We start from the raw sequence: 10,089 nt of genomic DNA, 5'->3' as shown, positions 1-10,089 counted from the left end.
GTGCCGCTGCTGGCACCAACACCAGCCTGCCATGACCTCATTTTCCACCCCTAAAGGGCCTTCCTGGGCCTGACCTTCACTTGTGGTTTATTAGGATTTTTACAGCCTCCAGCATCTGGGCTGGGACAAGGAGGAGGGAGGCAGCGGCCGGGCTCTTGCTGGCCACTGGCCACCGGCACCCTTTGGTGGCCAAGAGCAGCTGGGGAGGCTCCGTGTGCCTGGCTGCAGCGGGCAGGGAGCGAAGCCAGCAGGTCGGGGTGCTGCTCCCACCCCATCCCCTACTCCTGGTCCCTGTGGCTCTCCTGGAGCCCGCTGCAGCGCATGGATCCAGTCCAGGATCCCCGATCCCTGCTCTCCCTGGATCCCTGGAGGGGTCACAGGACTCGGAGTGGTGCAGGGGGCTGGGAAGTGGCTGCACATTCCTCCTGGATGGGAACAGCGCCCTGGGGCTGGGCCAGCACCGAACGGGTTGTGTTGGCCGGGAGGAGCAGGATGTGGTCCCCTGGCCCCAAAACACCCAGGGGTGCTCCTGCAGGAGGGGTCCTCGTGCTCTGCGATGCGGCTCCTTCCCCAGCCCTGGTGAGAGCAGGATGTGGCCGGGAATGCCGTGCGCTCCCCCACACCACACATCTGGGCTGCAGAACCACGGCTTTATTTCCCATCCCATCCCGTCCCGGGGCTAGGGCGCAGGAAGGGCTTGCAGGGAGCCGAGGCAGCTCCGCAGCGTGCCGGAGCGCCCGCAGCCCAGCGGCTCCGGGAAGGGCCGGGAGGGGAGGCTGCCTGGGGGCCTGACTCAGCCTCCACGTGATGGGGCTTTCGAGGTTCTCCGCGGGGCTGGCACGGCTCCGCGCTGCCCTGGCTGCACCGCTGGGACCAGTGCCCGGCCGTGGGGCAGGAGAGGCCGTGCTGGAGCTGGCCCCGCTCCGGCGGTGCCCGCGGCGGTGGTGACCGGAGGCCAAGGCACTCGGCGCAGCGGGGCTCCAGCGGTGGATTCCGCCCCAGTCAGCACTTCCAGGGACTCGCTGGATTTCCACATGCAGCTTGGACCGGAGTCAAGGCGGCCGCACCGCCGGCCAGCCGCCAGCTCCCTCGCCGGCTGCAGGAGGTGCCTTAAAGGCGCCGGGCTGGGGCAGGGGATGAGGTGCTGCACACCTCTGCGGGGTCTGGGATCCAACAGCGCTTCCTTGACCCGCTGGTGCCTGCACCCCTGGGGAGCCTGGAGCTCTCTGTGCGGCTGGAGAGGCCGCGGGGGACCCCAGTGCCGGGGTGCCCCAGGAGGGAGCTTCTCCGCGGGACACGGATGGCTGCGAGCCCCGGGCTGCCCCGTGGTGCTGCTGCCCCGTGCCCTGGCTCTCTGCCCTGTCCTGCCCGGCCGGGGACCGCAGCCCGTGGCTGAGGTCAGGGCTGGCGGCCAAGGCAAACATTTTGGCAGCCGCCGCTGGCCGCCAGGCTCGTGCCCAAACCGCCCGGTGTGCACCCAGGGAGCCCACAGGGGTGGCTGAGTGCCCACCTGCAGGACAGGGCTGCCAGCACCAGCCCGGCCCCCTCTGGCCTCGTCCCTGTCCCCTGGGCACTGTCCCCACCACAGGGTGACGGCAGCAGATGGGGGGTGCGGGCAGACCCCTCCTGCCGGCCCCACATCCCCTGGGGGTGGGCAGGGATGAGGCAGGTGGCTGGGGGTTGGAGTGGGGCTGCTGGGTGTGAGAAGGGACAAGGGCTCTGTGGGGCTTTGTGGGGCTCTGTGGGGCTTTGTGGGGCTCTGTGGGGCTCTGTGGGGCTTTGTGGGGCTCTGTGGGGCTTTGTGGGGCTTTGTGGGGCTCTGTGGGGCTCTGTGGGGCTCTGTGGGGCTCTGTGGGGCTCTGTGGGGCTCTGTGGGGCTTTCTGGCTGCTCGGGGCCGTGCCCTGTCCCCGCAGCCACCTCTGCACCATGCTAAAATCACAGCCCACCCCTGGGGGCTGCTCCAGAGAGGCTCCATGCAGGGACAGGGGGGGCTCACAGCAGCCCCGTGCCCAGCCCTGGGGTCCCAGCACAGCCCCCAGCCCCAGGGGAGGCCCTGCTCCGGGGCTGTCCCCTCTCTGCAGGTGGTGTCACCCCACAAGCCCCGGTTGTGACATCGCCCTCCTGGCTGCCAGAGGGACCTGGTGGTGCTGAGCTGTGGGTACGTGGGGGGCCAGCGGAGCCGTGCCGGGACCCCGACGGGAGCAGAGCCAATGTGTGCCAGCCCCCAGCGGGGCGAAGGGCGTGGGGGGGACCCTGTGCGGGAGCACCCCTGGGGGGCTCCCACCTGGCTCTGCGGGTGATGCCCTCGGGCTCTGTGTCCCTGCAGGATGGATGCGACCGCCTGGGGCTGCGCACGGACCATGGAGCTGCACGGCGAGAACCAGATGGTGCTGGAGATGGTGGCGTGCGTGATCCTCGCCTGCTACCTGTCCCACGCCAACGTCTTCTTCTTCTACCTGCTGGTGCTCCTGCCCCTGCTGCTCCTCTTCGAGGACGCCGTCGGGGAATGATGAGGATGGCTGCGGGTCCTGCCTGAGCTGCTCAATAATGCCTCCTGCCCTCCGTGCTGTGTCGTGCCTTGGGGAGGGCGGGTGGGCGCGCTGCACCCCCTGCTCGCCGTGTGCCCTCCTGCCCCGTCGGGCATCCTGCATGCAGGTGGAGGGGCTGGGAGCTGGGGTAGGGACAGGGACGGGGATGTGGTGGCCAACGGGGACGTCCCACGGCCATGCTCAGCTCTCGGGGGGGGTCCCTGCCTCCATGAGTTCCTCCACGGCCGCTCTCACTCCCCCTCCTCAAAGAGGAAGGGGGAGAAAATACGAGACAAAGAGCTCGAGGTTTGAGATGAGGATGATTTAATTAAAGGGAAAAGGGAAAAAAAAAAAAAAAAAAGGCTTGGAGGGGGTCCTGATGCTGTGCCAGCAGTGTGCAGCAGCAGACACTGCACGGGCTGCAGGGAAGGTTAACTCCATCCCAGGCAGCCCAGCACAGCGGCTGCAAAGGGAAATCCCCCAGAAGGGGCGGTGGGAGGCAGGGCGGGCACTGGGGCGAGCTCCAGGGGTCTCCACTGTGCTGCCACCAGGGGACGGGACCAGGGGACACGCAGCACAATGCCCTGAGACGTGCACACCCGCTGGGACACGTGGAGCCTCTGGGCACACACAGCCGATGGGGGTACACAGCTGGGGGCAGGGGGGTGCACACCAGGGGATGCACACTCAGTGTGCATGGATGGGATGAGACACGCACGATAGGGGACACCATGGGACACAAGGGCCACATTGTGGGGCAGGGGCCCTTTGGGACGATCCCCACGTCTGTCAGCCTTGTGCAGAGCCCAAGGGGGTCCGGGCAGCCCCCTCCCACTGCCATCAGCAGGGCAGCGTCCCGCTCCTCTGGGCTCTGCCAGCCCCGGTGCTGCCGCTCCTGTGAGGTCACAAAGGCCACGTGCAGCTGGGGACAGGGGGACAGCAACGGTGTCCTGCAGGGACCGCAGCTGGGAGATCCAGCTTCCCCCCTGACACCCCAAAAAAGCCTCCCTGGAGGTGTTAATGGCAGCTACACAACCCCCCCTCACACAACGTGACCACAGGGGTGGGACGGGGTCCTTGCCATGAGCAGAGATGGGCTGGGACATGGGGACAGGGCTGGGACATGGGGACAGGGCCGGGACATGGGGACAGGGCCAGCCCCCCCCGGCACATGCAGGCAGAGCCACCTCTGTCCCTGCACGCACCCAACCCTGGGCTGCACGAGCCCCGAGCACCCGCCAGGCGCTGCCCCCTCCTTGGGCATGGGACGGCCCAAAAGAGCCGGGCACCACGAGCCCCGTGGGGCAGACCCAAAGTGGAACCGCAGGGGACTGGTGGCCAGGGCGTGGGGACACCTCGGTGCTGGCCGTGGCCACGCAGACCCCCTGGCACGGACACCCCGGGACACAGAGTCCCTGTGGGACACAGAGCCCCTGGGACACGCTCCACCTGGACCCGGACCCCCTGGACACGCTCCCCCTCGCACAAGCCCACCCCAGGACAACCCCCCAGACACGGACACCCTGGGACACTCGCCCCCTTGCACAAGGCCACCCCGGGACACAACCCCTTGGACATGGACCCCTGGGATACAGAGACCCCCTGGACACGCTCCCCCTGGGACACTCGCCCCTTTTCACAAGCCCACCCCGGGACACCCCCCCGAACCCCAACCCCCCCGGGACACACGGCGCCCCCGGACACAGCCAGCACGCGGGGCCTGGTGCCACGTCTCGGCTTTATTGGCAGGTGTTGCGGGCACAGCAGCAGGGCCGTGTGCGGGCGCGGTGGTGCGGCGCTGCGCGGGCGGTGGCGGCCGGGGCTCCCATCAGCGGCGGCTCCGCGGGCGCCCGGGGACGGCGGGGACGGCTCAGTAGCGGCGGCTGCGTCTCCCGCGGCGGCGGCGGCGGCGGCGGCTCCTCACGTAGCGGCGACGCCGGCTCCTCCCGTAGCGGCGGCGCCGGGGGCTCCCGTAGCGGCGGCGGCTGCGGCGACGCCGGCTCCTGCTGCGGGTCCTGCTGCGCCGGTAGCTGGCCATGCTGGGCTGGGGGCGCGGCTGCGGGACGCTGGCCCTGCTGTGCCGGTGGCTGGCGCTCTGCGCCCCCGCGCCCCTTTTATAGGGGCCCGCGGGCGAGGCCCTTTGTGACGGGGCGCGCGTGCCACTGAGGGGGGCGCAGAGAGAGTCACAGAACCCCAGACGCCCAAAATTCCAGGGTCCCAGGCCGTCCCAGTTGGAGGAGACCTCCAAGGTCACCCAGCCCAACCTCTGACCCAACACCACCCAGCCCTGCACTGCCCCACAGCACCGAGCTCTGCATCCAAACGTCTCTTAAATACCCCCAGGGGTGGTGACTCCACCACTCCCCGGGCAGCCCATCCCAATGCCAAACACTTGGGGTTGGAGCGGGTGGGGGCCTGGGCTCTCCTGCGCCCCAGCTCCTGCTGCCAGGCACCGAGCCCCACCAGGCGCACGCCTTTCCCACCAGGATTTGGTGCTGAAATGGCAGCGAGGTGCTTGCAGCGCCCCAGTGCCCACGTGCTGGTGGCACAGGGCCTTGGCACAGGGCCCCCGTGCGCAGCCCCACACGTGGCACAGTCACAGCCCAGGGCACGGCTCAGGACCTGCCCTCCTGTGCCTGTGATGACCCCAGCAGCAGTGAGCCCGCCTTGCCTGTGGCCGTGCCCAGCTCCCCCTTTGCTGGGCAGGGGTCCCAGGCAGGCTGCCTGTGCCCTCAGGGACAGCCCCGTGTCCTGCAGGGCCCCGCAGTCATTCGGTGCCACCAGGATGGTGCCGAGCCTCACGCTCCTCTTAGTGCTTCGTGCGTGGCTGCACTGGGGCGCTCCACATCACCCCGCTGTCACGGCACTGTCATTGACCCCAGCCATCGAATCCCTGTCCTCACGCTGTCCCTGTCCCACTCCCGGTGCGTGCAGGAGCTGCTTGTGTCAGAGCAGGGCCAGGAGCAGCCCCTGCGTGGCACGGAGCTGTGTGCGTGCTGGGTGTCTGTGTCCTGTGTCCCCCATCTCCGTGTCACCCCGATGCAGTGGGGCCACTGGCAGGACCCAGCCCAGGACCCCCCTATCCCCAGGATGCCAGCCCCTGTGTGCAACCTGTGGGCATCCCTGGCCCCCAGTGGGCCACCCCCAAACCCACCCACGGTGCTCACGGTGAGCTCCCCCCACGCTGGGGCTGGACAGGGCTGAGAGGGAGGTGACCCCGGGCAGATGGGGTCTGGGAGGGACCAGGGGTGAGCGCATTGGGGCCGGTGGCAGCAGGAAGGACAGAGGCGGCTGTGCAGGATGACACGCAGCATTTAATGGCAGGTGAACCCCCAGCAGCCTTCGGGGAGCACGGCTGGGGCGGGTGGCAGCGCCCAGGGGTGCTCCAGGCGTGCGGGCACGGCGAGCGCTCACCGGGCCCTGCTCCTCCGGTAGTAATACACCGTCTTGGCTTGGAAACCTGCAGGAGAGAAGCGAGACTGAGTGCCGTGCCCACTACCACTCCTGGGGGCTGGGGAGTTCGGGGTCCCCTCCGGGTCCCCTCGGGGTCCCTGGGGGTGCAGGGGCACCGCCACCTCTCCGCTGCCTCCTCCCACGGCGCCGCCTGCGCCGGCTGCTGGTCCGGCGGCTCCTCCTGCGCCGCCTTGCTGGGGCGCGGGGCCGGGGGGCCCAGCGGCACATGGTGGTCCCGGGGGGTGCGGTGCTGCCTCCTCCTGCTGCGGCCACCGGCACCCACGGAGCCCAGGCGCGATGCTGCGTAGCCATGGGGACATTGTGCTGTCACCGTGATGTCAGCGGGGCCGGGGTTCTCCCAGGGCCCCAGCCCGCACCGCAGCCAAGCTCACCCTCCCCCTGCCCTCTCTGGGACTGGGGAGAAAAACGGGAAAATGAAGGCTGTGGGTTGAGACAGAGACAGTTTATTAACACAGGAAAATAATGATAATGACAATAGTGCTACTCCTAGTGCCGTGTCCAAACAAGTGATGCACAATGCAATTGCTCCCCACCCACTGACCAATGCCCAGCCTATCCCCAGCAGCTGCCCCCCATCCCAGCCAGCCCCCCCGTATAATTGTTCAGCATGACCCCATATGGTACGGAAGAGGATAATAGTCAAACTTCGGGCAGTTTGGGTCAGCTGTCCTGGGTCTGTCCCCTCCCAGCTCCTGCTGCACCCCCAGCCTGCCCGCTGGCAGGACAGAGCGAGCTGAGATGTCCCTGGCTCGGTGTAAGCACTGCTCTGCAACAATTAAACCATCAGTGTGATATCAATATTATTCTCATCCTAAATCCCAAACACAGCACCATACCAGCTACTAGGAGAAGAATTAACTCTATCCTAGCTGAAACCAGGACACCCTGACACCCCCTGGCGGGTCTGGGGGCACTAAACAGGGACACTGGGCTGTGCTACACCTGGGGGCAGCCCTGCCACCACGTGCCAGCCACCGAGCAGGGAGGTGGCCAGAGCGCGAGGGGCTGGCCGTGGGTCACCATTCCCAGCAGACATGGGGACAGCGACGGGGGTGACACACGGACAGGCCTCGTGCTGTGGCCCTTCTCCTTCCCCGTGCTGTGCGCATCCTCGCTGCTGCAGGGCTGGGCATCGTCCTGATACCAGCACCTACTGAGGAGCAGCCCCAGGAGCGCAGCCACGAGCAGGCTGCACGTGGGGCACCACCAGCACCACACTGGGGAAAGGCGGGCGCCTGGTGGGGCTCGGTGCCTGGCAGCAGGAGCTGGGGCGCAGGAGAGCCCAGGCCCCCACCCGCTCCAACCCCAAGTGTTTGGCATTGGGATGGGCTGCCCGGGGAGTGGTGGAGTCACCACCCCTGGGGGTATTTAAGAGACGTTTGGATGCAGAGCTCGGTGCTGTGGGGCAGTGCAGGGCTGGGTGGTGTTGGGTCAGAGGTTGGGCTGGGTGACCTTGGAGGGCTCCTCCAACTGGGACGGCTCTGGGACCCTGGAATTTTGGGCGTCTGGGGTTCTGTGACTCTCCCTGCACCCCCCTGCCCCTCCCCAGCCCCGCCGGGGTCCCCCCTCAGTGGCACGCGTGCCCCGTCACAAAGGGCCTCGCCCGCGGGCCCCTATAAAAGGGGCGCGGGTGCGCAGAGCGCCAGCCACCGGCACAGCAGGGCCAGCGTCCCGCAGCCGCGCCCCCAGCCCAGCATGGCCAGCTACCGGCGCAGCAGGACCCGCAGCAGGAGCCGGCGTCGCCGCAGCCGCCGCCGCTACGGGAGCCCCCGGCGCCGCCGCTACGGGAGGAGCCGGCGTCGCCGCTACGTGAGGAGCCGCCGCCGCCGCCGCGGGAGACGCAGCCGCCGCTACTGAGCCGTCCCCGCCGTCCCCGGGCGCCCGCGGAGCCGCCGCTGATGGGAGCCCCGGCCGCCACCGCCCGCGCAGCGCCGCACCACCGCGCCCGCACACGGCCCTGCTGCTGTGCCCGCAACACCTGCCAATAAAGCCGAGACGTGGCACCAGGCCCCGCGTGCTGGCTGTGTCCGGGGGCGCCATGTGTCCCGGGGGGGTTCGGGTTGGGTGTCCCGGGGTGGGCTTGTGCGAGGGGAACGTGTCCAGGGGGTCCGAGTCCAGGGGGTTGTCCCGGGGTGGCCTTGTGCAAGGGGGAGCGTATCCATGGGGTCCGTGTCCCAGAGGGGCTCTGTGTCCCGGGGTGTCCGTGCCAGGGTGTCTGCGTGGCCACGGCCAGCACCGGGTGTCCCCTCGCCCTGGCCACCAGTCCCCTGCGGTTCCACTTTGGGTCTGCCCCACGGGGCTCGTGGTGCCCGGCTCTTTTGGGCCGTCCCATGCCCAAGGAGGGGGCAGCGCCTGGCGGGTGCTCGGGGCTCGTGCAGCCCAGGGTTGGGTGCGTGCAGGGACAGAGGTGGCTCTGCCTGCGTGTGCCTGGGGGGGCTGGCCCTGTCCCCATGTCCCGGCCCTGTCCCCATGTCCCAGCCCTGTCCCCATGTCCCAGCCCATCTCTGCTCATGGCAAGGACCCCGTCCCACCCCTGTGGTCACGTTGTGTTATGGGGGGGTCGTGTAGCTGCCATTAACACCTCCAGGGAGGCTTTTTTGGGGTGTCAGGGGGGAAGCTGGATCTCCCAGCTGCGGTCCCTGCAGGACACCGTTGCTGTCCCCCTGTCCCCAGCTGCACGTGGCCTTTGTGACCTCACAGGACCGGCAGCACCGGGGCTGGCAGCAGGAGCGCGCACGGTGCCTGTGGGACGCTGCCCTGCTGATGGCGGGCCTGCACCGGAGGTGTGTGGGGGCTGCCTGGCCCCACCTCGGGCTCTGCACCAGGCTGATGTCCCCGGGGGGTGTCCCAAAGGTCCCCTGTCCCCTACGCTCAGCGTGGCCCTGGGGGAGCGCACCCTCCCCGGGCTGTGCTGGTGCTCGGGGAAGGGCAGGGTTTGTGCGCACGCAGCACCGGGGGCTTGGTGGGGTGACCGGGCATTGCTGGGCATCCTGGCTGGGACGGGGACAGGGCAGCACATGTCCCCTTCCCACAGCCCTGGGGTGCCGAGCCGGGTGGGGGGCAGCTGTGGGAAGGGACTGAGCCCCCTCTGGTCTCCCCCCAGGCAGAGGCAGCGCGTGGCAGCGGGCTGTGCGCGGGGTGGCCCCGGCAGCGTGCGGTGCGCCCTGCAGTGCTGCTCGCAGACGCTGCACAGGTTCCTGTCCCTCGCCGTCACCGTGGCCTTCTGCGACCTCCTGCTGCACGCCGCCTTCCTCCTCCTCTTCCTCCTGCTCCTGCCCGTGTTCGTGCTGCACGACCACGTGCTGCCCGCCCTGCTCGCCCTGCTGCGCGCCATGCTGCCCGTCGCCGACGTCTTCCTCAACGGGCTGCTGCTGGCCCTGGCTGCCTTCCTCACCGCGCTCTTCCCACCCACCCTCATCCTCCTCTGCGGCACGCAGCTGCTGCTGCTTCTGGCTGCCCAGGCCCTGGCCCTGCTGTGGTGAGGGTCCCGTGGCTCAATACAGCCCCGGCACTGCCACGAGTCCGCCTCCTGCTTGCGCCTTCCAGGGGGCTTCGTGCCTCGTGCTGCAGCCTCTTGGCCTCACCAGCGAGTGTCCCCGGTGTCCTGCCACGTGCTGGGGACAGTGGCTGGGAGGTGACCGGGCACTGGCAGAGCCCGGAGGGATGTGGGGCAGCGGTACTGGGGGTGGGAGGACCGCAGGGTGCTGAGGTTCTGCTCCCAGAGCCAGCACTGGGACGTCCCCAGGAACACCACGGCACGGCCACGTCCCTGGGACGCCACAGGTCCCACCTCACCCCCTCTCCTCCTCTCCCAGCACACCGTCTGGATCCATTGCTGGGGGGTCAAGGGGTGAGACCCGATCGGATCCCACCCTTGGGTGCTCCCAGCTGCACAGCTCGAGGCTGCAGGAGGGGGCTGTCCCCTGGGGGTGCTCCAGCGTCACCGCACTGCGGTCCCTCCCCGAGCACCCTGCGTGCCCCCTACCCTGTTCTGTGGGGGCTGGGATGCGGGCACTGGGTGCTGCTGTAACGCTGCCAGGAGGGGCCGTGTGTGGGGAAGGGGAGGTGGGTGCTGTGTCCTGTGGG

The 10,089-nt window shown here is 69.1% G+C and overlaps 1 protein-coding gene and 2 long non-coding RNA genes across 3 annotated transcripts; 2 read left to right on the top strand and 1 right to left on the bottom strand.

Annotated features, from left to right (window-relative positions):
• The first annotated feature begins 1,115 nt into the window (after window positions 1-1,115).
• Window positions 1,116-2,563, top strand: LOC140002355 (uncharacterized). Its single transcript, XR_011808734.1, has 2 exons — window positions 1,116-2,159; window positions 2,328-2,563. It is a non-coding gene; the product is annotated as an uncharacterized lncRNA (long non-coding RNA).
• Window positions 2,564-5,823: 3,260 nt separating this feature from the next.
• On the bottom strand, window positions 5,824-6,563 carry LOC140002354 (uncharacterized). The gene is made up of 2 exons (XR_011808733.1): window positions 6,105-6,563; window positions 5,824-5,989 (listed from the first exon to the last, which is right to left on the bottom strand). It is a non-coding gene; the product is annotated as an uncharacterized lncRNA (long non-coding RNA).
• A 422-nt stretch (window positions 6,564-6,985) lies between these two features.
• Window positions 6,986-10,033, top strand: LOC140002366 (uncharacterized). Its single transcript, XM_072036794.1, has 2 exons — window positions 6,986-8,786; window positions 9,107-10,033. Exons 1-2 carry the CDS (start codon window positions 8,334-8,336, stop codon window positions 10,031-10,033), a joined length of 1,380 nt encoding a protein of 459 aa, XP_071892895.1. The 5' UTR covers window positions 6,986-8,333.
• Window positions 10,034-10,089: the final 56 nt, after the last annotated feature.

The sequence above is a fragment of the Anas platyrhynchos genome, chromosome 4, assembly GCF_047663525.1.
Source record: "Anas platyrhynchos isolate ZD024472 breed Pekin duck chromosome 4, IASCAAS_PekinDuck_T2T, whole genome shotgun sequence".
NCBI classification, from domain to species: domain Eukaryota; kingdom Metazoa; phylum Chordata; class Aves; order Anseriformes; family Anatidae; genus Anas; species Anas platyrhynchos.
This window is presented reverse-complemented; position numbering and strand designations above follow the sequence as displayed.

Excerpts from the sequence above, each read along its gene's own strand:
- LOC140002366 (XM_072036794.1), top strand. The coding sequence starts at position 8,334 with ATGCCCAAGGAGGGGGCAGCGCCTGGCGGGTGCTCGGGGCTCGTGCAG. Across the intron at positions 8,787-9,106 it reads ATGGCGGGCCTGCACCGGAG|GCAGAGGCAGCGCGTGGCAG; the intron begins GTGTGTGGGGGC and ends GTCTCCCCCCAG.